The sequence below is a fragment of the Corvus cornix genome, chromosome 2, assembly GCF_000738735.6.
Source record: "Corvus cornix cornix isolate S_Up_H32 chromosome 2, ASM73873v5, whole genome shotgun sequence".
Classification (NCBI taxonomy): Eukaryota; Metazoa; Chordata; class Aves; order Passeriformes; family Corvidae; genus Corvus; species Corvus cornix.
The window spans coordinates 2,511,277-2,536,711 of NC_046333.1; the positions used below are offsets into that span (position 1 = coordinate 2,511,277).

The 25,435-nt window shown below is 52.4% G+C and overlaps 1 protein-coding gene and 1 long non-coding RNA gene across 4 annotated transcripts; one reads left to right on the top strand and one right to left on the bottom strand.

The window, feature by feature from the left end:
* Positions 1 to 790: 790 nt before the first annotated feature.
* ZBTB47 (zinc finger and BTB domain containing 47) lies at positions 791 to 23,320 on the bottom strand. Of its 3 annotated transcripts, none has more exons than XM_039550115.1 (6): positions 13,389 to 13,538; positions 11,632 to 12,999; positions 8,178 to 8,325; positions 7,512 to 7,627; positions 6,978 to 7,122; positions 791 to 6,123 (listed from the first exon to the last, which is right to left on the bottom strand). In XM_039550115.1, the coding sequence occupies exons 1-6, from the start codon at positions 13,419 to 13,421 to the stop codon at positions 5,774 to 5,776; spliced, it is 2,160 nt and encodes a 719-aa protein (XP_039406049.1). In that variant the 5' UTR covers positions 13,422 to 13,538; the 3' UTR covers positions 791 to 5,773. The 3 variants fall into 3 exon arrangements, with proteins under 3 accessions (XP_039406049.1, XP_039406050.1, XP_039406051.1); XM_039550116.1 differs by lacking the exon at positions 13,389 to 13,538 and adding an exon at positions 22,845 to 23,320 and having other exon boundaries at positions 5,774 to 6,123; XM_039550117.1 differs by lacking the exon at positions 13,389 to 13,538 and adding an exon at positions 17,270 to 17,293 and having other exon boundaries at positions 5,774 to 6,123.
* On the top strand, positions 19,205 to 21,295 carry LOC109144012. Its single transcript, XR_002044486.2, has 2 exons — positions 19,205 to 19,466; positions 20,992 to 21,295. It is a non-coding gene; the product is annotated as an uncharacterized LOC109144012 (long non-coding RNA).
* Positions 23,321 to 25,435: the final 2,115 nt, after the last annotated feature.

Genomic DNA, 25,435 nt, shown 5'->3' on the forward strand with positions numbered 1-25,435 from the left:
AGTGTCAGGATCCCACCTCCTGCCTCCACCACCACCATCCCTGGAAGTGTTCAAGGAATGAGTGGGAGTTGCACTCAGTGCTCTGGTCTGGTTGACAAGGTGGTGATTGGTCAAAGGTTGACTCAACGATCTCAGAGGTATTTTCCAGCCTTAACGATTCTGTGATTCCGTGACCTTTGCTTCAGCTCCTCTTGCTGAATGCAGACTGGAAAGTTGTTGACGACCCTAAGAGAGGGTTAATCCCCATTCACTTCCTGCCACATTTCTTGGCTCTCCTGGAGGAATTTTGGACTTTTTGAAGCCAGAAGGAGAATGTTGCTGACCTTCCATGAGTTGTTGTGATGTGGCCCCTGATACAGGCTCCAGAAGTCTCAAATAAACTGGAGTTTGGTGCTCCCATGTGGTTCACGTCCATTATAAAGCTGTGGAGATGCCACCACTGGCACAGGGCAGGAAACCATAAAAGGAAAAAAAGCTGTTGTATAAAAAGACCCAGAAGAACTTGAAATATCCCATTGTTTGAAAAACAAGAACCATATCTCAGCATGTTGGTCTGAGGACGGCAGCAAAGTTGGACATCACCTAGTGAAAGTCTGGCCTGAGGATGCTCTTCCACCTCTCCAAGAAGCTGTGTCAGTCCAAAGGCTGTCACAGATAAGAACTGCCACCAGGAATGCTGAGAGGCATCACTCCTCACTGCTGCCTGGTGTTTTTCTGGCTCAGATGCAAAAGCTCTGGTGGCTCAGGTCCCCCTACAGATAATGGCAGTGGCAAAGACTACGTCCAAGGCTGAGGGAAAACTATCTCTTCTTTTATTATCTTCCCAATATCCATGCTGATATTGTTGGTGAGGTTCCCCCTGCTCCATTTTAAACTAATCAAGGCACTGGGTGCTTTTGTGTGTGCTCCTTGGTTTCTCCACTGCCAACAGAGGAGATCAGAGAGACCCTACTCAGAGTTCACACAAACCTGATGGAGCCAGTAGGACCAGGAGCTCAGTCCTTACCCCAGGGCTGTGAGCACTGAATCCCTTCTTTTATCCACTCATCACCCTTTCCTGAAAAGCTCTTTTTTTGTTGGCCCCACAACAGTCAAGTTGTCTCACACATACACACACACCTCCCACCAAACCCAGCACGGAGCCTATACATGCGAAGCAGTGGCAGCAGTCAACATTCCATAGGAAGCTCATCCTCCCCGTCTCTGATTCCTCACACTGTTTCCTGAAAAAACATCCTTTAAAAGAAAAGGAAAAAAAGGGGGAGAAGAAAAAGATAAAGCGAAATTAAGGTAACAAAGAAAGTGGTGGAGCTTTAGCTTTTCTTTTATAAAAGACAAATTGTTTATTGATCCAGTCCTTCCACTTGCAACCTCTTTGGTAACAGTCATTAACACTTACAGACTGGGAGAACGCAGTGGAAAGGCCCAGTTCTGACCTCTCACCAATTTCAGAGCTCAGTGAGCCCCAACGTGCCTTGGTGAGAGGCCAAAAGCAGGTTTCAAAGCATGGCCAAGGACCTGGCCTCGAGGGACAACCCAAACCAGTCTCCCTACCGTGACTTGTCATGCTTGTGGGCAGCCCAGAGAGCAGCCCCAGCACCCCCAGGCAGAGGATGGCTTGGGATGGGGATGTCTGACTGGGAGTTGTGCCCTGGGAGGTGGCTTTGATGAACCTCTTGGGACCTCCGGGACACTAGCCAACGGGACCGTCGACGAAGCAAGACTCGCCCGTTCCTGCGGTAGACAATGACTTGCCTCAGTTGGTCCCACGGGGATGGACTAATCCAACCATCTCAGCCTCCCCCTCCTCACACCATCCCAAAGAGAGTAACTGCTGTACTTGGAGTTAAACATATATTGATTACACATGGTCATAAAAAAAAAAGTAATAATAATAATAATAATAATACATTTCCTAGAACATTACTTAAGACGCTTCCGAAAAGCATCCAAGCTTCCCCTCCCCTCCCCGCCTTCCCTTAATCTATACAGAATAAAGTGCTTCATTTAGTTTGTTCACACTTGTAGAGCCACCAATACACTCTTAACTTGGCATGTTTGGGCAACCAATACTGAATGCCATAAAATAATACAGAGCCAAACACCAGGCATGAGAAACTAGTTTTGAGGCAAGTGCTTGGGGTTTCATTCATTTCCTTCAAGTTCCATGCTACAGAGGTTGTTCTTATTCCTATTTTTTTTCTCTTTTTTTTTTTTTTTAATTATTATTTTCTTCCTTTTTGAGTTCAACCCAATTCCCATCGTGGTTCCGTGTCTCTAGGCAGGGCTGCGTGTGGGGAAGCTCTTGACGTCCGTGTGAACAAAGGGCGTCTGTCCATCTGTCCTTCCCTCCTGACTTCGGGCAAACCAAGAGTCACCTCAGAGGAGTTGTCTAGCAGCGGATGCTCGTCTCTATTGCACTGTCACAGCCATTCCCACCCGTCCATCCATCCATCCATCCATCCACCTTCCCACCACGCCGGGGTTATGGCTGTGGTCCGAAGGGCCAGCTGTGCCCCATGGATACGTGAGGCGAACTGGTCTGTGCTACCAGGCTCCTGGGATATATAAACCAAAAATGACCCTCCCCACATGATTCCCTCCCTCCCCAAAGTTCAAATGAAGGGTGGAGTGGGGAGAAGAAAAATTCCAACCCAGACAGGTCTGGGGTTTAGGTGTGTGGGAAGAGCTGTCAGCTGAATGTTGCGTTGCGGCGTATTCAGGAACTGCGTAATGGAAATCAAGCCCCTCTCCACCCTCGCGGTCTGTCAAAGAAGGGACGTGAGAGATTAAGGTGCAAGAGTTAAAAAAGAAAGAATTTTAAAAAATTTAAAATAAAACAAAAAGCTTGAAAACAAAACGGACCCAACTCTCCTGCCTCCTGCCCTGTCTAACCCCAAGGGGTGCAACAGGGCCAGCTGGGACGGATCCGGGATGGACGAGACACCTCAGGAGCGGCTCGTCTGAGCTCTTAGCACGCGAAAGAAAACCAGACATGGAGACACACTGGGACTGAGTGCGGGTGTAGACAAAAGGGCTTGGAGGCCTTGTAGGACTCCTGGGAACTACGCAGGCCTTGGAGAGGGGAGGGAGCAGCAGGGATCTGGTTCTCCAAAGTGCTGTGTGCATGGTCACATCTCGACGTCTCCAAGTGGCTCTACAAGCAGGCTCTTGAAGGGGATTGGACGCAGCTGGGACCAGTCACTGGGCTTTCCACTGGGCTTCCAGCCTCAAGGAAGTGCTCTCATCTCACAGAGATATCCGAGGGGGCAGGTCCTCACTGGGGGAGGATGAACCGGGGCAGGAACAGGGAAAGCCACCTCCAGGTGAATGGGACAAGGGAGCACATGTTGGCATGGGTGTTTACATGGGGGGAAGTCTGTCAGCTGATGGGCTCCATCACAGAAGACCATAAAAGCAAGGTGAGCCCTCCTCAGGGCACAGCGCTCCCATCCTGTCTCAAGGCTGAACATGAGGGGAAAGAAGCACAAGGAAGCCCAAGGGAATGGGATCTGGAAGGCAGCAGAGGAGGAGACAGCATGGACCACTCCAACACCTCCACGGGTATCACTGAATGCTTCTGTAAAGCAATCATCTTCCAGTATGGGTCATGGTCCCTTCAGACAGACAATGGCCCCAAGAGCCGTCATCCCTCATGGGTGTGTGTTTGAGAAGGTTTTGCACCATCCCAATGAGCCCCAGGGTTGTGGAGGGGAATAGCAGAGAAGCCTTTGGAACCCACCTGAGAAGGTCAATATGGTGAGGGCAGCTCCACCATAGCAACCTCATTTTGCTCAGAGCAGGTGGAGTTGGGGGTGAGCTCACTGGTACTGGGAGAGGCGCTTGGGATCCACAGGATCCCAGACAACACAAAGATGAAAAGGAATTTGTTGCTCCAAAATGTTAACATCAGTCATCTTTCCCAAGATGCCAGGCATGGGGGGCACCACTCAGCAGGAGGTGGCACCAGTCACTCAAAGAGCACTCAGGAGAACAGCAGATGCTGCCCTGTCCTGTCCCTGTCAGGCTCCTGCATGTCCCCAGTCAGCAAAGCCCCTGAGCATGTGGCTGAATCCTCCCATCTCTGCAGCGACAGCCCCAATGCTGCCCAAGTGCTTTGCTGATTTGGTCCAGGAGATGAAACACCAAGACTTTTCGCAGAGTCAGACCTGGCTCCCTGTCCCCAGCACTCTGTTGTCACCCAGCACGAGCTGCATATGAGAAAGGGCTCCTGCAGCCCACTCAGCGACCTCTTTCCTTCTTGCCTACCAACAGTGCTGTTCACCACCTCCTCCATGACCTAACCCATGTCCGTAGGTGACCTCAACATTGGCTTTAGGAGCACGACATCAGCTGCAACAGCCCCCCACCTCTTGCCAGCCCTTCTCTGCCCATGCTGGGTGCTCTCTGACTCCAAAGGGGACATTACCCCAGGCAGGGACCACATACAACCACAGTCAGTCCAGTGCATGACACCCTGGGACAGAGCACAGCAGCGAGAGACCCTGCTGGGACCTCAGTGCCCAACAAAAAGGTGACAGCAAAGCCTTCCTCTTCTCCGCCTCCTCCTCAGCATGAAGCCAGCCATATTACTTGTAAGTGAAACCAAAGACCAGCTCGACTTCAACATCTTCAACAAGCACTAAGCAATACCACAGGGCATCACCAAAACAAGCACAGCCCTCACTGGTCCACTCTGGTCCCCCCAAAACCAGGACAGGGCAACAGATGCCAGCACCACAATGAGAGGTGAAGCTTGGGAGAGCAACGCAGGCAACAAACCAGAGATTGGGACATTACCATCCCCAGGCTGAACACGGTCTAACTTTAGCTCTGAACCTTGCAATAGGACCGACCTGGAGCTCACTCGTCACTCAGGGGTTTATTCGGATTGTTAAGGCACTATTCTGGGCCGATTCTGCCGAGAAACAGAAGCATCCTGCTGCTCTGTCCCAGGCTACCCTCCTGCCAGTCCCAAAGCTAGCTGATCTCTCCCAGGAACAGCTCCCTGACTCCAGAGCATCCCCAGGAGCCCAGCTCCTGCTAGGATTAGCAGAAAGGGCACACCAGAACCCAGTTCCCTTAGGGCACCCCAAAACTGAACCAAGAGTGAGCTGCAGATGCCCCAGGATGCAAGGCGGGTGTTTGTGCTTTTGCCTGTGGAGGAGGAAAACCTGTTGCAGGGAAGGAAGACGTGTTGAGGGCTGCTAACAAGAGCGTGCTAATGGCTTTCCAATGGGGACATCTGCTCGCTCACCACGGGCCACTGGGGCTGGCAGTGGTGGGCTCTTCTGTGGTGCCCACCTCTCAACCCCGTGGGTGAAGAGCCTGACTTGAAAGACCAGCTTTACAGTACAGGGATTCAAGCACCACTAACTAGAATTCGGCTTAGAAGTATAGATGCACTGGCCAGCAAGCTCAAGCCCAGATATCCTGCTCCTCCCAGCCCCACCAGGATCCCAGGAGGAAGATGAAGCCGGCGTGTGGGAAGATGAAATGGACAGTAACGCCTTTTACCTACACCCTTATGGACGGATGGCGGTTTCCCCCCAACACCCACGCTCCTTGGGGGGACTTCCTCCCGCTCCCCCTCTCTGCAGAGAATGATGGGTGAGAAAAAGGAATAAAAACCCAAAACAACCCCAAAACGAGGAGGAAGGGGGGTAGAGAGCAAGCAAAGCCTTGGCTCCCCGGGGGAAAGGCATTCCCGAAGGGCAGAGCAGTCCGTGCAGGCGCGTGGCCGGGGTGGGGGACACCTAATTGTTGTTTGAATTTATCCTCCCCGCAGGAAAAAGGGGAGGGGGTGGTGGTAGGTGAGGAGGAGGAGGGAGGGTCTGTGGAAGAGGATGGAGCAGCGGCAGGGGCAGGGGGAGACGCCGGGGCCGGGGGCAGCGGAGCCGGGCTGGTGGCGGGGTTGGGGAACGGCCGTGTCCGAAGCCAAGGGGTTGCTGACGCGGAAACATTTCTCCTTGTGGGCTTTGAGCATGTTGGAGAAGCGGAAGCGCTGGCCGCAGACGTCGCAGGGGTACGGCTTCTCCCCGGTGTGGGTCCGGCGGTGCCGCTTCATGTTGGGGCGGCTAGTGAAGCTCTTCCCGCAGATCTCACAGATGTAGGGCTTCTCACCTGAGGATGCGAGGAGAGGGATGAGAAGCTGCTGGTTAGGCTGGGTGTCAGAGACTGGAAAAATTTGATATTTTGAGGCATTTTGGGGTATATGTGTGTGTGGGAAGGGCAGGTTGGGGCTTGTCCTGATGAGGCAGTGGACGGCCCCACACACCCCAACCCCAGAGCCTGTATCCCAGCCTGGCAGGGTCTGCCAATCGTGGCACACTGAAGGTGGTGCTCCACTCTCCCCTAATCCACCTCATGAGTGAGCAAATGACCAGAAGTCCCACCTGGGAGAAGGGCCCTTGAGGAACAAGAGGTATTTAAGGCCAAACACCAGGCCATCATGCTCATCTATACCCTACTTTTGTTTTGGAAGTTTTTGGAACCCAGGAGTTGGTAGCTATATGTGTGCTTTTCTATATCTTTTCTGTCTTTCTCTCTTTCTCTTTCTTCTCCTTCCAATTCCCTCTCCTTGGAATATTTTAGGCAACTTAACATCAAATGGGCTTAAAGTTTGCTAAGTTGAATGGGCCAAGTTAAATGCTGTGAGAAGTGTTTGATGTTACTTGAATGCTCTACTAAGCCTTTTGCCAAAGTTCTCTGATTTTTCTAAAGTTTGCCAGCAAACCTTTTGTTGTTTTGACCTCTTTAGAATATCCTGTTGGTATTTCTTCCATGTGTCCAACTCAGAGATCGTGAACCATTGTAAGCCCTTTCAAAAGTCTCATCAAGCGAGTTGATTGGGGCCTTACCAATGTCCCCCAAAACCCCATCCTTCCACCCACTCAAAGATGTTACCCCCATCCCAATGCTCTTTCCATGGGAGAGTCTGACTGAGGGGATTTGGGCCCAGGCAAGGGGGGACTCACCCGTGTGCGTCTTCATGTGCTCATCAAAGTACTGCTTCATGTTGAAGTCCTTGCCACACCACTGGCACATGAACTGCTTGTGGCCGATGTGGATGCTCATGTGGGAGCGCAGCTGGTACTTGTACTGGAAGCGCTCATTGCAGTTCTGCAGGGGCAATGAGTTGTTGATGAGCACCCAAAATATCCCCACATTCCCCTCAATCATCAGCAGCAAAGAAATCCTTTTTTTCCCCAAAAAAAACCCCTAAAAATGGATTTTTGGGACCTACCCAGCCAGGTTTGCAGGCTAGATGGGCTTAGGGTGGGATGCAAAGTCCAGGCACTGGGGAACAGATCCTGGCATTGGACAAGTTTCATCATTAAGTTGGTGGGACCTTGAAGCCAGGAGGGGATGCAAAGTTTGGAAAAGCGTGGGATCATCCCTACAGCTGCACTGGCACAAAGCAAGGTGGAAGCCCCAAGAAGTGGAAAATCTTTCCCCAGATCAGTGGTTTTGCCCTTGTTTGAGGGGTGGGGCAATAGCCAGGACCTTACCTCGCATTTGAAAGGCTTTTCCCCGGAGTGCTGGAGCGAGTGGACCTTGAGGGACATGCTGCGCTTGAAGGACTTCCCACAGGTCTCACAGGTGAAGGGCATGTCCTTGGTGTGTGCTGGTGGGGACAGGGGCAGGGTCAGGAGCCCTCCACACCCCTCCACCATCCATCTCCCCACACCCCAGCTGTGGCTCCCAATGCCAGTGCCCAACCCCAGCAAACCCAAAGCATCTCTGGAAGATATATGGCAGCAACATTTCAAGCACTTCCCTGCCAAATCCCCATTCTTTCGGGTCTCTTTGGTGGCTCCAAGGCCCAGGACCTGACCACTGTTGCCATGTACAGCTTGTTTTTCAAAGCCCAGCATTGGTGTGGTCTGGTCGTCTTTTACACTGGTTACACTTCAAACCTTCCTTTGACCACTTCTGAACAATAAAATAAATGGGATTCCCCAGCACCACGTCCAAACCCAGCACTGAGCAGACATTGGTTCAGCATTGAATATCAGGCCAAATTTCAAGATGGTGATGTGAGAAAGCTCACCCAAGAGTAAGCCCAGCCCTGAACACCCAACATGACAGCAACAGAAAACACTTTTCATTGCCAAATTGATGGATCAACACCCCCAACAAGATCTCCCCGTGCCACTGGTTCCTCCCACACTCACCAACCATGTGTTTGCGCACGTGGGCCATGGTGTAGAACTTCTTCTCACAGATCTCGCAGGAGAACTTCTTCTCTGCATAGCCATGGACAATCTTGTTGTGCTCATGGAGAGACCAGAGCTTCTTGAACCCCTTCCCGCACGTCACGCACTGCAAGGAGACAGGAGATGGTCAGGGAAGCAGGGGAAGCAGCTTCATCCATGGAAAGGGAACATCACTGTGAAAGCTACAGCTGATACCAAAAATCATAACAACCAGCAAGTCTGATACAGATCTTGCCACTTCAAAACCTCCAAACTTCAGATATCTATCCATGGGATGAGCAAGGGATAATGACCTTCCAGGGGAGGATGTGGCATCTCCATCAATGGCTGTATCAGGTGTTGCATAAGCAACAGCTCATGCACCAAGGCTCTATTCCCAACTGGGAATTTTATTCCTAAATGAAGATGTTACATAAAATAATCCCAACCATCTGTGCACTGGAAAGTTGCAAAAAATATAAAAAGAAGGAGAATCCCAAACCAGGGCAGCGGCACAGCTCCAGTCTTCAGCAGATATTATGGGTACTTCACCACTAAATTGGTTTTCCAAACAGATCTGTGATTCCATTATATCCAAATTGACCAAAATGGACCCAAACCACCTGTCCATCAGCACAAGGAGAACAACATGACATGCAAAGTCTTTCCCAAGAAATTATGGTGGAGAATCACTTCAACTCCAACAAGTTCAATGTTCCTCTGGAAGTCCCCAGGAAAAGCTCCAGCTTTAGTGTGAGACCTGTTTGAGGCATGTGAGACCAGATCAGTGCTCAGGGAAACACAGGAGAGAGATTTGCACAAAGGAAACCACTGCCAGAAGCCAAGGGTCAACTCCTTCCCCTTTATCTTTCCATGACTCACATTCCTCTTGGTCAACAGGGATAAAACCATCCCTTCTCTCCTTGCAGATTTGTTGAGAAAATCATGCCTTGAAGGTATCTTGCAACAACGTGGCTGAGTGGTACTCGTGAACCCAGGGAGGGATTCCTCCACTTCTCCTCCTTCCCAGAGGAACAGATGCTCCTTGATGGGCTTCAACCAAATTCTGCTGTGATACCATGGAAAACACACCATTATGCTGTGCAGTCACAGTATTTTTCTGTATATATTTATATTTATGTGCCTCAAAGGAAAAATTAGGGTCACAGAGCCATTCCCAAGCCTCATCATCTTCATCTTGTCATGCTCGAATGTCAACATGAGTAGTCCTCCGAGTCCCACTGTTCCCAAGTATGTATTTCTATGGATCAGAACAGCTTTATCTCTGTTTTAAGGGATATTTCAGGGCTAATTCAGGACTAGAGCCTGATATCAAAGACACATCAATATCCATTTTCTCCACTTAAAATGAAAGAGGCTGAAGGGGAATTTCAAAATGAAAGGTAGAGGGAAAGCAGCAGAGGTAGGAAAACCCCCGGGGCTGGGACCAAACACCCGGGAGGGCCGAGTTCTCTGTCCTCAGTTACTGCTGAAAATCATCACTCAAAAATGTGGAAGTAATGCCCAAATGAGGGGAAAAAATGAGGATATAAATTCTTGCAGGTTAAAAGGAAAACCATACTGAATCTGGCCAAAAAACCAGCTTGAAGGACAACTCCATAAAGCAAAGGATGAATCACTTCTCAGGTGGTGGAATAGGATGCACATTATGGGGTGGGGAATGAACACGAGGAGCAGGATGGTGCTTAAAACCTGGAGCTTTATGGATGAAATTTGGGGACAAAACAGGGAAAGAAAGCAGGAGACCTAGCTGGGATAAGATGGATGGTCCCTCCATGGATCTGATTAAAACCCAAGAAATAAAAACTGCCTGTCGTAGGTACAGAGCTGAAAAAAATTCCTTTTCCATCCAGACATAATTCCATGGTATGTTGATAGTTATTAAATATTATCAGAGCAAATGGAGTGGATTTGGCTATTTGTAAAATTAAAAATGTTCAGTTAAGTGGGAGACACTGATCCCTTTTTCCGCAGAAGGAGGTCACTGCACAGGCAGTTGTGGTTCATCCTATTCCAAAATGGTCTGGAAAAGGGATAAAAAGGAGGGGGGGGGAAAGAAACAATGAGGTGACAGCCCCATGTTATCCACCTGGAAAGTAGATGAAGCTGAAGAAACATTCTGGGGAAACTCCTTTTTAACTGCTCAGGTTTTATGTCAGGCTCTGAAACAACGACCACCACACAGGTACTGGAGATGGCACTCATCCATTCTGGGAAAAAGCATCCAAAAAAAGCAACTTCAGCGCTGGGAATTTGTCTGGAAGAAGCACCAAAGGGTCAGTGACTGCTTCACCTATGAGCCAAGACTGTTCCTGCCTCCATGTTCCCTGCTCATTCCCTATTTCATTTGGGATGCCATCGGTGAAGGGCTCCAGTAGCACTTGGGTTGTGTTACCTTCATCCAGGAGAGCTGTGAGATCATTTAAAATCCAGTTGCTGGTGGAAAGGGTGATGGGAGAAGCTCTCCAAAAATTGGTATATTTTAATTATTAGCAGCAGCATCCTGTAAAACAGCTCATCAGGAATTACAAGATGGGATTTTGGAGGGATCTTCAGGAACATACATTTGCTGCTCTGATTGGGTGCCTCCCTATCCCCCCAAAACTGCATGGATTTAACAGAGTCAATTTGCCAACACAGGATTTCATTAGCACAGCGGAAGGACACACCAAGCCCCAGCCATGCATGGATGTCAAAAGCACTCAGAAATTTGCTAATACACACAAAAAAAAGCACAAAAGGCAGATTAAAACCATTTTAACTCCTGTCAGCAAATCTTCAAATTAAGCTAAAGGGGGTTCAGCCTGGGTGGGAACACTGGAGTATGTCTCCATCAGGAGCTCACAGTGTTTTATCCAGATTAACTGAATAAATTCAAAAGAAAAATTATCCCTGAAAAATTAACTCAGTGTTATCACCCAGCCAGACAAGAGGAAGCCACAGTCCCCCTGGGACAAATCCTCTGATCCCAGGCCACTGTGGGACCCTCCTGAGCCTGAATATGGGTCATGAGTGAAGGAAGGTTCCCTCCCAACTGCCCTGTGCCAGCTGCAACATTATCTGAGCATGAGCTCATTCCATGGTGTAGCTGGGTAGGATGACCTCCATGGTGTTTGGGATGTCACTCCTTCACTGGGATGTCCCACCGTGGTGGGATGCTCCTCCTTTGGTGGGATGCCCCCACCTTGATGGGACATCCATCCCCTGTGAGATGCTTCACACTTTGGTGGGGTATTTCCCCCTTGGTGGAACATCCATCTCCTGTAGGATGCTCCACACCTTGCTGGGCTGTTTCCCTCTTGGTGGGGTGTCCATCCCTTGGGGTATGGTCCACCACAGGGTAAGGTATTTGCCCCTTGGTGGGATGCTCACCCCAGTGGGATCCACGCCCTGGATGGATGGGCCTGCTCACCTGGATGTTCTTCTCACAGTCGGTCTGGTGGTGCAGCAGGAGCTCGCTCTCCAGCAGGAAGCGCTTCCCGCACTTGTCGCAGATCTGCATCCGGCTGTGCGTGACGTTCATGTGCTTCTCCAGGTACCAGCGGTTGTTGAAGATCCGGGGACACTTCTTGCAAGGATAATGCTGCTTCTCCTCCAGCTTCACCTTCTGGCCCAAGCCATCCTGTTCCTTCTTTCTCTTCCTTCCCCTCTGGCCTTCTTCTTCCTCCTCCTCCTCCTCTTCCACCTTGGCCATCTCCTGGGACCTGGTTGCCATGGCAGGTTTGGTGGCTTTGGATGCCCGGCTGCCCCTGCGGGGCTGCCCACTCTTTTCCCTTTTCATCTCTGAGGCATCTTCATCATCATCGTCATCGTCCTCTTCTTCCGTCGTCTCCTCCAGGTCTTCCTCCTCGCTGCGCTCCTCCTCCTCCTCCTCCCCCACCTCAGCATCCTCCTCCTCTTCCTCCTCCTCCTCCCCTTCCTCATTCTCCTCCTCCCCGTCCTCCTCCGTGTCGCGACCATCCCCGTCTGGCCGCCCCATCACAGCTGCCTCGCTGGTGGCCGCCTTCCCCTCTGTGCCCTTGGAGACATTGAGGGTCTGGTTGTTGAGGTTCACCTCCACAATGATCTGCTCCCGGTTGTAGGAGCCCTGGCTGTCCAGATCCTCCTCAGACTCCTCACCCTCCATCTTACAGACAGCAGGACCTCCATCCTTCTCCTCCTTGTAGTACTGCTTGGCTGGGCCAGGGGGGAGCGTCCCACTGCCTGTCCCATCCTCCACCCGCACCGAGAAGGGGTCGTTGCCCTCCCGGGCATAGATTTTGGGGTGAGGGGCATCCACCTCCTGTTTGATCTCGCAGTAGTAGGGCGGGGGTCCGGCACAGCCCTCGGCAGGCAGGGCCATGTCGGTGGCCAGGCTGAGCGAGCGGGTGTCCAGCAGGTCCTGGCAGGAGGACGCGATGTTGTTCATCTGCAGCACGGCGGCCGCGTTCAGCACGTCCTGCACATTGCAGGAGTTGACGAGCAGCTTGGAGGTGTAGATGAAGTTGAGGATCTGCTGGAGGCCCTGCGAGGTGAGGGCCTCCAGAGAGAGCTCCACACGCTGCAGCTGCTTGTTCTGGGTGAAGAGGGAGTGGAAGAACTGGCTGTAGGCTGCCAGGACCCCCTTGTGCGCCGGGAAGATGCTCTTGTGCTGCACCAGCACGATGTCCACGTCGCACAGGTCCGGCTGAAAGAGGCGCTGCTCGTTCAGTCTGTCCATCAAACACGTGAAGTGGAGGGCTACATCCTCCACCAGGGAGTACTCAGCTGAAGGGTAGTCAGTCGTTTTTTCGACTATCAGCTGTGGGGAGGAAGGAAATAAAATCATTCAGGACTCTTTCCACCCCAAAGTCATCCTCCTGGCCATGCCACCCATCCCTGTCTATGCCTCATAAGTCAGCAATACTAACCAAGAAGCTCAACCACCACTCCCAGCTTGGAGACACCAACCATGAATTTCTACCACCAGCCCCAGTTTGGAGATACCAACCAAAACATTCCATCACCAGCCCCAGTTTGGAGATACCAACCAAAATGCTCCACCACCAGCCCCAGCTTCAGAACACCAAGAAGCTCCACCATCAGGCCCAGCTTGAAGACACCAACCAAGAAGCTCCACCACCAACTTGAGTCCAGGAGACTCAACCAGGGAGGAGAAAAAGGGCAGGTCAGGGCCACACGAGCACTCACTGATATCCCTTCAAGGTGGGTAGAAGACACCATGGCCACCAAGGAGGTCTAAAGCCAGGCTCAGGTGTCCACACTCACTCAGCGATGTCATACAGGAGAGGAGATGGCTTGACCTCCTGAAACAGATGGAGATCCAGGTGGATATCTGCCCCAAGCAGGAAGCCAATTTTAGGCACCCACTGAGATTTAACCCCCTAAATAAAAGGAAATTAGGATTTTATAGCTCCCTGCTTCCACAGATAATTACACAAAGCCCAATATCCTTTGATATTTCTGAATTACGCTGCGTGCTCTTGCTCACGACAGCAGCTCACTCGCAGCTGGATTCATTGGGATGATTTATGCACGTTTTAATGCTCATTTTCCATTGCCTGGGGAAAGGCACTACCTGGAAAAATTCAAATCAGGGAGCAGCATCCCCAGGCTGGGAAATGCTGCGACTGCCAACCCTCCCCAGGCTGAGTTTGCTGGGTGTTTAATCCAACTCCCACATATTTTGCATAGTCCAGACCATTCCTGATGTTCATCCCCTCTCCTGGTCTTACCTGAGCCCCAGGATGAGTGTGACTGCTACATCCCAAATCCAAGGCATATCCCACACCCTAAATCCAGTGCCTTGTATTAAAAGAAGGTGGGACACAACCTTCCACTCTGCTTCCCTTGCTGAACGCCCAGTTCATGGATGGAGACAGATCTGGACCCCTTAACACCCTCTCTCCCGATCTTTGCAGGATGTGACCAAGGACATGGTGCAGAAGAGGGGCAGAGATGGAGGGTTCAAACCTGCCAGGTTTATCCTGCACCTCCTGCTCCAAAAAGAGTTTTTCAGCTCCCATTTTTTCTGGAACAAATGACAGCTCTCAATCAACACACAAATTCCAGCAAGACACATTCTGTTTGTCTTTTCCTTTCTTTTTTTTTCTGGTGAGCCAAAGGCAAAAGCACACACAGACAAAAAAGTTTAAATAATCAAAAAGGGTGTTTTCTTCTCTGTTTTCCCAACAAGCAAAAAAACCTCTTCCCCCTCCCTGCCAATTTTTTTCATTTTCATTGGATTTCTGCTCCAAAACCAATCCGTCCAACCAATTGGGATCTCAGCTTTGCATGGTTCTGATAGCCCTGGAGAGCCCCAGCAAGTGCTGGCACCCAGGGAAAAACATGGAAAAACCAGTTCTGCTCCAAATTCTTGGCTCTGCAGCCTGGAGTGGGGCAAAGAGGTGGGACAAGTGTTGGGTGTTTACATATTTTTATATACATTTTATAATTTATATCTATTTAATATTTTCAATATTTTATACATGCATGCTTATTTATAGTTAAACGACTGATACATAAAAATATATAAATATATAAATACATAAACATTCTTTATATATGTATTTGCTACAAAATGCTGCATCCCAGCTGGAACATCCATCCATCCACCCCCCCATTTTCTGAGCCTCGCCATTGCCAAGAACATTTTGATGAGATCTTGGATGGTTCAGCCATCCCCCCCCCCCCCCCCCCCAAGACACGTAGAAAATAAATAACGATATAATAAGTATCAAAAATCTGAAGAGACAGCAGGAATTCAGCAGAGCTGTTTGCCAGGTTCTCTCCTGAAAAAAACCCTACATTGAGGTTTTTCCCCGGGGATCCGTCTCACCTCTTTCCCCACATAGGACACCCCAAGCTTGGCACGGAGCAATGGGTGCAAAATAGGGGGAAATGGGTCTGTCGGGCGGCATCGCCCAGCCTCAGAAACAAAAGCCGGCTTTTTTTTTCCCCTCCGGATCGAGGATTTTTGGCAAAAGGGGCTGATCCCTCACCCAGCGCCGGTCCTTGCCAGGCAGCTCTAATCAGTCCCAGCAGCGGCGAGGACAATGCGTGTCTTGGCCGCGTCCCGCCGGTGACTTCAGCCCGGGCTTGTCAGCGGGAGGCTTTTGCTCTTTATTGCTCTCAGATGCTTTTCGTGAGCTTGCCCGGAGCCAGAGCCCCGGCCGAGACAAGAGGCGCCTGCCGGGGTGAGATGCCGAGAAAGACCCCAACTTGCCCCAAAATGCCCCTCCGGCAGCTCCACTGGAGCGGAGAAGCCTGACTAATGGGGATTAATGGGAGGGTTAAATCCAGTGCTCTTCCTCTGGGAAAACACAAATATTTGAAACACATATCTCTTTTAATATTTAAAAAATACTTATATTAAAAATACATACTAAAAAAAAAAATTACGAGTTCTGCTCTTTTCCACCATCACCACCCTGCTCCTCTGGCTCTGTTTAGTCCCAGGAGCAGGTCACCCATCCCGTCTCCATCCCCTGTCCGAACTTGGGGAGCTCACCGGATGCACTAACCCAGGATGAACCCTAAAACTGCGGGCCCCCACCACACACTGCCAACCTCTAAGCAAGCTTTTGGCACCATTAGCCCAAAAAACACCCCTAAAAATTATTAGAAAGCAGCGTGGCCATGAATTCGCCACCCCGAGGGGCCGGCGGCGCCTCCAGCCAGCCCTCCCCGCCCTGACGCTGCCCTCCAGCTCTATTTTAAGAGAGTTTTCACGTGATGCTGCCCAAGTCCCATCCCAAAACAGCTGCTGGGGCAGGAGGGCGGCCAGAGGATGGGGAGGATGCTCGGGGCGAGGGATGGGTTGGATGAGGCCCGATGGCGGGGGATGGAAGGAAAGGATGAGTAAGGAATGGTGGTGGAAGGAGATGCTGCTGCTCGCTGGAGCAGCCTCTCTCCAGCAGAGCCACCAAAGATCCCACCACAGGAGATGGATCCCAAGCTCCGTTTCCACCCACATCCCCCCACTGTGTACCTCAGTTTCCCTAAACAGCCCCACCAACACCTGATCACCTGCCCAGAAAGGTGTTTGCTGCCGGATTTAAATCAAGGTACCAGGATAAAATGCTATTTCTTTTAGCAGCTATGGAGAACCAGATCCTTAAACGTTCCTGCATCTCTAAATCTCCCCAAAGGACCAGTAGGTTGGGCCACTTTGGATATATTTAAATACTCAAATCCTCAGTCCCCCAGAAGACCATCTCTGACCTTCACCTGCCTCTTATTTATTTAATTAAATATTTATTCATTTCTATCGCAGCATAGAGGACCATGAGCAATTCTTTCCCATATAAGCACAAGGACAGGGGGTTTTAGGGTATAAAACTCACATTTAAGTGGTGACAAGACCAGCTGCCTGTGAACCACTTTCCATTCAGCACAAAATTTGGGTATTTCTTTAAATTTTTCACCCTCAAGATGTACAAGGAAAAACAGCAATCTGCTTTTCTGTATCATTTCCAACCACCCAAGCATTCATAGTTGACCTTCAGTATTAAATTGCATTAAAGAAAAGTGCTTTAATAAGGAGCTAAATACAATGTCAGCACTTGCTCCTCAGAAAAAAAAGAAGTGCCCCATGCTCTCTTCCCGGTTTGGACATTGCTGCAGTTCAGGGTGAAAGAGCTGGGCTGAAACTATTTAATGTCAAAACTTGACTTTTGCTAAAGAAAGAAATATTATTAAATCCCCGTTTTCACAGATTAGTTCAGATGACACAAAGGAACATCGTTACAAATCCCAAACACCGGCGCTTTCGGTTTTAATCCTTGGCCTCCTACAACTTGCCCTCTACCTTCCAGGCCCTTGCATGAAACCTTCAGCCTTTTCTCTCTAGTTTTGAGGCCATTAGAGGATTTTTAAAAAATGATGTAACGCTCGTGTCTTCCCGCAGCTCCCCAAACCAGGATGCACCGAGACGAAGCCGCCCCAGAACGAGCAGCGCTGCTTGGACCGTGCACATCCCATTGCCAACCCACCCATTTCTGGAGCACGGCCATGCATGGAAACCTGGCAGAGGGATAAACCACATCCCCAGGCGCCCGCCCCTCGCCTACCTTCACCGCTCTGCCGTCCCCTCCCTCCCCGGGGAGCTCTCCCGTGGGGGCTTTCGGCACGGGACCGCGCTGGGGGTGGGGTCTGCTCGCTCCTCCGACGGGTGTTTTTTATTTAATTAGGAGAGGGTTGTCCGGAAAAACAAGCAGGAAGGGAAAACAATAGCCCGGCCACAGCCCCGCCTGGCGAGGCGCCGGCCCGCACGGCCCCGAGCGCCCACCGCCGGCATCCTGCCCGCCGGGATGTGCCGCGCACCCGCCGGGGACCGGAGGCCTTAGGGATGCAGGTGACACCTCTTGAGGAGGTGATTTTTTTTCCCTGCGTGTTGTCTAAAAGGCTTAAGGGTGCCCAAAGTAGAGCCATGTGCGGCAAGAGCAGGTGAGGGGAAGGGGCTCAGCGATGCTCCCAGAGCCTGTGCCATCCCAGGGTGTTGGACAGCCCAAAAAACACCTCCCAGCCTCTGCCGGGTGAAGAAGAGCATTAACCCAGCTGGAGGACAGTCAGATGCTTCCCAGGTTTTTTTTTTTCTCCTGCCTTTTGGTTGTTCCTAATATTTTATTAATGATATCCAGCATTTACAGGCTTTGGCTCAAGGATGTTTTTCCCAGGAACAGCCTGGGAAGTTGGTAGCAGCACCAGGCCCACCAGGACTCCTCAGTGCAAGGGAACAGGGACAACTCCTTCCCCCATCCCTGTCTCCCTGAAACCACGGGCACACCTTTGCAAAGGGGAAAAAGATTAATTTGGAGGTTTTTTGGCAGCGCCATGGCTGCCAGCAACGTGGGGAGAGCAGTGGGATGAGGTGGGATGAGCAACACAAGGCTTCATCCACTCGGAGCAGGCACTGGCTTCCCAACAGCACAGCCCACAGAGGGTTAATGGCTTCGTGCTTTTTTATTTATCTCATATTTTTAGAAATATTTAAATCCTACCTGGGTGCTTTTCTCCTTTCCTTTTGCACACAGAGCTGCAAAGCCACAGTGACACTTCCAAGGAAGGATGAACAGATCAACCCCACCATCACCCCCCATCCTGAAACCGATGAGGTGATGCTACTCCTGGGGGATGCCGCCACCGTGATGGCATCGAGGACACTGCCCCTCTGTTCCACCAGGGGTGACAGTGAGGGCAGTGCCAAGCCCTGGGAGTCCATCCCGACACTTCCCGTGGGAAGTCGAGCACTGTCCCCTGCACCAAGCACAGCCTCTGCTGCAAAAATACCGAGGCTTCAGCAACGCCGCATTATTTTCATCCCAAGACAAATCCCAATCCCTCCAGGAGAGCAGAGGCATCGCAGCCGGGCTGGATGGACCCTTCTGTCTGTCCCTGTCCCCTCTGCCAGGGCTGAAAGAGGCGCAGCTCAGCCAGACCCAACACGTGGTGCAAAAGCTCTGCAGGTAATTCCAGAGCTGCGCCAAGCCAGGTTTGGGGTGAAATCCCGAAGGGATGCTGATGGATTTCAGCAGAGCTGGCATCGCCCTGGCAAATGCTGAGGACAGACAGGACAGAAGGGCCATGGGGGCCCCGCCAGTGCCTGGCACAGCCAGTGACACCCGGCTGATGGAGATGTCCCTGAGCCATCGCGCTGGCACGGGAGCAGGCAGCGGGACGGCATGGGATGGGACGGCATGGGATGGGACGGCATGGGATGGGACGGCATGGGATGGGATGCTGCCCTCCATCTACAGGATGCAGGACCGCCCGCAGAGTCACTGCCAGGGTGGAAGAGCACAGGGGACACGCACACACGCAAAGCCACTGTCCCCCTCCCTCCTGTGCCCAAGAAAAACAAGCGGAGGGAAGATTGAGGGAGGAAACGAGGACAAAACCCAAGGCTGACCTCCCCAGCCGGGCTGTCGGCCAAGTGGCTGCACCAGGGGCCAGCTCCAGACCGCTGCCCAGCCCAGAGCACCGCGCAAGGCCGGGGAGGAGGCATCACCCCCCAGAGACCCTACGGATGTCCCCAGTGCCACTGAGCGAAGGGATGGATGCAGCAGGGCAGGCGGTGCTCAGAGCCACCCCACAGCTCATAGGATCCCCCCAGGAACCCCAAATTCAGTGCAGGAGCAGGGATGGGTGCAGAGGAGCAGCCACCACATTGCTTGTGCAGAGCCTGAAGGCATCGTAGCCCCAAGGCAGCCGCACGTCAGTGTGCAGCCAGGCAGTGCCTGGGAAGGGGCCGGGATACCCAGAAGCAAGGTAGGGGGGATGGATGGATGGATGGATGGGTGGGTGGGTGGAGGGATAGAGGGATGGATGGATGAGTGGGGGGAGGGATGGAGGGATGGAGGGAGCCTCCTCCCAAGCGCTGCTGAACGAGCCTTTCATCAGAGGGCAGCATCCCCCTGCCTGGCACCGCAGTGCCCATCCCTGGGGCAGCCCCCACGGCCTTCCAGGTGGATCAACAGCGTGGTGGGATGTGACACCTCCAGGGTTTTCCCCACACTCAGCTCCCAGTAAACCCTAAAACCACAGCATTTCCTAACCCAACCACAAACTTGCCAGAGATGTCCAGGATTGAACCTGTCCCAACATCCTGGGCAGGACTTTCCATCCCAGAGCATTCTCTCCAAACCCTGGCTCTGACCCCAGGAATGGTCTCCATCTCCAGCTCCATCCTAAACCCAGCCTTGACCAGGGCTCTTTGGGAAGCACCAGTCAAGCTCCTCTAATCCAGCCATGGAATGGTTTGTGTTGGATGGGACCATAAAGATTTTCTCGTTCCAACTCCCCTGCCATGGGCCATCTTCCTTTAGATCCAGTTGCCCAGATCAAGGATCTGGATGCATCAGATCCCTCCTGCCCAACACTTTCAACATTTTTATGAACATGCATTATTTTTATCCTTATTTTTATCCCAATTTTCCCAGTAACTTGGGGAGCAGGGCTTTAACTCAGACAGGGTGTCAGCAGCCCTGGCTCCAGGCAAAAGATATAATCATAAAAATAATAATAAAAAATGACAGTTTATTGTAATTAAGTCCTCTACCCATCACATCTGCGCCACCATGGCCAGTCTTTCCCCGTATCCAAAGGCATCCCAGTTTTCCTCAGCAGGAGAGGTGGATGAAGACCGAGTTGGCTCAAGAGGGGACAGCAGCCCCAAAGGACACGGGGACAAGTCCTCAGGTGTCCCCATGCAGGAAACCCAACAGGGCCATCCCTGCCCTGCACAAACCTCTCTCACAACACAACACATTTCCCTTAGAAATAAGGAAAAATTAGGGGCAGGAGGTGCAAGGCCTGGCCCCGAGCTCATCCTCCCCACCAACGTCCACTCCTCCGGCTTTACAGGGACCCGTGGAATGTCAGGGGACATCTAGGATCCAAAAGCGCATGGAGGATATAGATATCCACATTTTTGGGGCCAGGAAAATGTGGCAGCAAATTGAAAACTTCATCCCTTGCTGCTCCTGGAGAGTCACTTTGTCACGGCCATCACCAGGTCCCCATCTATAAAGGCTTAAATGCAGCAGCGTGGGAGAGCCTCGGTTTTCTCCTCCAGCTGGAGCACGGAGGGAGGACGGGAAAAATCAGCAATTCCCCCAAAACCTTCAAAGACCCTCTGATGTTTTGACACATTCAGTTCATCCGCAAAGGGTTTGGGGTTCCCCCCCCCACCTCTTATTTTTCCTCGAGCAGAAAAATCTGCATCTTAAAAATAACCAATATTTAATTAAGCAGGCAACAAACAACCTCCCGCTTCTCCCTCCCTTTTCCAAAGGATCCATCTCCAAAGGCGGCAGCGGGTTATTTTTGTGGAGGGGGTGACAATGTCTCTGCTCCAGACGCGAGACAGGAACACAGGGCCGTTTATCTCGCCTGGTGATAACCGAACGCTCCGTTAATTCCTCCCGGGGAGAACAAAGCTCCGCCGTCATTCCAAGCCCAGGTGGCAAAGGGGACCCTGCGGCCACCCCGGGAAAAGCCCCTGGAGCGGTGCTGAGCCCAGCCAGCATCCTCAGGGAAACTCTGCAGTTGGAGCCAGAACGTTTGCACCCAGCAAGATTTCACCACAGATCCAGGGGAAAAAAAAAAAAAATTAAAAAATAATAAATCCCTTAGTGTCTTTCCAAGGAGGAATTTTGCTTCGTAAAGCAAATCTTCCTCTGGTTCTTGCCGAGGCAGGGTGTGGAAGGAAGGTCGAATTCCCAACTTTTCCCCGTCTTCCTCACGGGGCTGCTGGCTTGGGTGGGCTCTGGGTATCTCCATCTCCACCTCAGGGCGTGAAACGCTCCCCAAAACACCCCGGTGTGCCCCCGGTCCCTCAGCATCTCCTCCGGGAAGGGATGCAGGGGCGGTTTCAGCATTGATTTCACGCCAGAAGGAATTTCACAGGCCGAGTGTGATTGCCCAGCGTGAACCCAAACCCAATCCCGACCAGTTTAACCCCAGTACCGCGGTCGGGGGTGCCGAGCCCCATCCCACCATCCCATCCATCATCGTTTCCTTATTTTTCCAAGCCTGGACTTTCTTCCCCTTCCAAAAATCCACTCGGACGCTTCTCGGGGCGTTAGGACGGGCACGGAGCCAGCACTGGGGCAACCACAACCCCGCACTTTTAGGGATGGGGGAGGCACCGAGGTACCGGGAGCCGCGATCCCGTGGTCACGGCACATCCCAGGGGATTTCTCGTGGATCTTCCCAGCTCAGGCCTGCCCTCTGCAACTCCAGCTAAGCCCCCCCAAAACTCCACCGGCCGATAAAATAGGTCACTGCTGCAGGCGAGAGCCCCATCTCTGGTGTTGTTATTATTATTATTATCATCATTATTTTTTAAGAGCAGGAATGGAAAATCCCTTTCCCGGCCCGGAGAGGGGTGGGATGCTGCGCCCTCCCTGCAGCCTCGTTCCTCCGGGATGTTGGGGAGCGCCCAAGACGCCCCAGACCCCCCGGGAAAAGGGGGCCCACGACGGGAACCAGCCATGGAGAGGGGGGGAAGGCGGGCAGGAATTGGCACAAGGATGGAGTCATCCGGGGAATGGGAATGGCCGAGGAAGCGGCATCTCGTGCGCCCCCCCCAGCGAATCCTCTGGCCTGGGGGCTCCAAAGTGTGTGCGTCCCCCCAAATCCTCCCAGTGACCCCCGAGCTGGGCTGGAGTCCTCCCAAGGGGTGGGGGGGAGGGGGGGGCCAGACCCCTCCGCGCGGCTCTTCTGCACCCCCATCCCCCCTAAGGCACCCCAAAGGTGGGGAGGGGGCGAGTTTTTAATGCCATTTTCACCAAACACAGCCCATTTTCGCCTTGCAGGCGGGGGGACCCCCATGCAGCCCCCCAGACCCCCCCCCCCGCCCCAGCAGAGCGTCACCGGCCCCAAGCCCGGCCCGGCTGCGCTTTTTGTACCCCCCCAAAAAATCCACGACCCCCCCCCCCCGCGTGGATGCAGCATCGCCCATGCAACCTCCCCCTCCCGCATCCACCTCCGCCGCCCTGGCCGGGATTTGGGCAAGTTTCGAGGCCTTTGGGAAGTCGGCAAAGCCCCGGGAGCGCGAGGAAGCGACGGAGGAAGGAAGGGGAAGGGAGAGGAGAAAATAAAAGCGAGGAGAAAAGGGAGAGGGGGGGGGGGTTCAGGCTCTACCATTTTGATGCAAAGGTCTCCGCGCTGAGGAGTCCCGGTCCTCCTCCGCTGGCCTGGGGTTTGTGCTCTCCATGAAAAAAACAAGGAATTGGTGGGTTGGGTGGGTTGCTGGTTTGGTGGCTTTTTTTTTTTTCCTTTTTTTTCCTTTTGGCTGCCTTATTTCTGTTTTGGGTTTTTTTTTTTTTCGCCTTTTGGAGGGGGGGGGGGAGGAAATCACCGCGCCAGCGCTGCTTGCATCCCCGTCCCTCTTTTCCTTTTCTTTCCTATATTTTCCTTTCTTTAATTTTTCCTCTCCCCCGTTTAATCTTTTCTTTTTTTTTCCCCTTTCTTTTCTTTTCTTTTTTTTTTTTTTTTTCTGTTTTCCTCTCCTCCTCCTCTTCACCTCATCCTGCCCATCGCCATGTTCGCCCCTTTTGGGAAGCCGGAGGAATGCGGAGCGGCGGCGGCTCCGGCTGCCAAGAGCCCCGGGGCCGCTGATTGGAGCCGCCGCATCAGCTGGGGCCGCGGCTGCCCCTTTAAAGCGACAGCAGCCACCGCCACCCCCACGGGGACATCCCCCCGTCCCCTGTCCCCGCACCCCAACCCCTCCGCTACAGCCGCCTCTGCAGCGCAGCATCCCCCGGGAGCATCCCCTGGATCCCTCTGGGGCGGGGAAACTGAGGCACGCACAGCCCCTGCCCGGCCTCATAAAGACACCCCGAGGTGTTTTTTTTGGGGTGTAAAACCTCCGTTTGGGGTGTCGTGGAGTAACACTGAGTTATTTAAAAATGGGCTTTGGGAGCGTTCTCCCGTTTTTTTTGGAGGAAATGAGGATCCCCCACCTGGATGTGTTTAAGGTGCATTTGGAGCATTAATTGGGAGCACCCTCTAGATCCCACTGGGGTGGGGAAACTGAGGCACACAACCCCTCACCCGCTCCCCAAACCCAGTAAAAAGACCCCAATATTTTTTGGGCATAAAACTCCAATTTGGGGCATTGTGGAATAACGCAGATTGATTTAAAAATGGGATTTTTGGAGTGTTCTCCTGCTGTTTGGAGGAAATGGAGATCCCCCATGTGGATGTGTTTATGGCAGATTTGGTTATTGGGAGCACCCTCTGGATCCTGCTGTGGAGAGGGAAACTGAGGCACACAATCCCCTCATACCACCCCCTCACCCCCAAACCCATTAATAAGACCCAAGGTTTTTTTGGGGCATAAAACCCCAATCCGAGGGATAAAGGGGTAATGTTAATTATTTTAAAGGGTATTTTTGGCACGTTCTCCCACTGGTCAGAGGAAATGGAGATCCTCCACTTGGAGGGTGTTTAAGGAACATTTCCTTACAGGAGAGGGATCCCCCAAACCCCCTCAGGGCCTGGGATGGGACCTGTGGGACACAGCCAGTCCTCAATACCCTCCAAAACAAAGTAAAACCTCATTATTTCACCCGCAGCTCTGCTTGGCTCTCCCTGATGGTGAGCGAGGGGTGGATTTTATCTTCCCAACACCCCCCAGCCTCATCCGGGAGCCGGGTACCCCAAAATCCTCGTTCTGGGGACCGAGGGGGCAAAGCTGGAGCAGCTCCAAGGTATCTGTGGAGGACCTGTGCAGAGTCCCGCAGCGGTCCCACACCTCCAGCACCAGGACAGGCTCTGCCCCTCATCAGGAGAAGCCCAGGAGGTGACCAGCCAAGGCTCATCGGGATGGCGACCACCGCCCAAGACCCATCCTGCCCTCACCCTTCCTGCAGACTCCACCCAAAATGCCACGGGCACACGGATTCCCTTCCACCGCCCTAAAAGCAGAGCAGCACGATGGCTCTGAAGGGCACTGGGGGCACCGCCGGAATGGCGGGGCTGCTCCATCTTCATCCCACCTTCCCCTCTCCTCTGGTTTCCCGAGCCACTCCGTGCTGCCCACGTCCATGTGGTAACGTCTTGCACTTGTTTAGACTCAGCCCCGCTTGCCGTGTGCAGTAACTTCTTCCAGATGTGAGCAGCTCTTTGCATAACGTCCCCGTGGCCACGTCCTGCCTGCGCCGGGTTCATTTCAGAGCTCTTTAGTTATTTATTTATTTATTTAATGCCCTTTCTCACTCTCAGCCCTGCTCTACTCTACAGGAAAAAATTCCTGGCCGATGCCACCAGAACATCGTCCCTATCAGAAAGCTTTTTGTGAGATAAGTGTTTGGCCCGTCCGACATCTCTCCTACCCTGGAAACTTTTCCAAAAAAGCCACATAAGCTCCTGGAAGTGCAGCCAGTGCCGAGGGTGAGGGTGAGATGAGGCTGGAGGTGGGAGACAGGGATTTAAGCTCTGTTCCAGAGCCCAAAACCCTGTGGCCTTTTCATGGATGTGGCACAGGGGACCAGGGAGCTCTAGAGCTTGAAGTCCTCATAGCTCTGAACTGTGAAGGTCTTCAGGGGTGGTCAAAGCCCTGATGCCACTCTGGGGGGATCACCAAGAGGTTCTGGCTTTTTGGAAGGAGCTGAGCCCACCTCTCACATGGAGACCGGGTCTTTGCCAGACACAGTTTTTCCTTCCTGATGTGGGAGAAGCTGTTCCCACCGAGACAAGGGGAAAAGCCTTGGAAGGGGCACAACCAATGA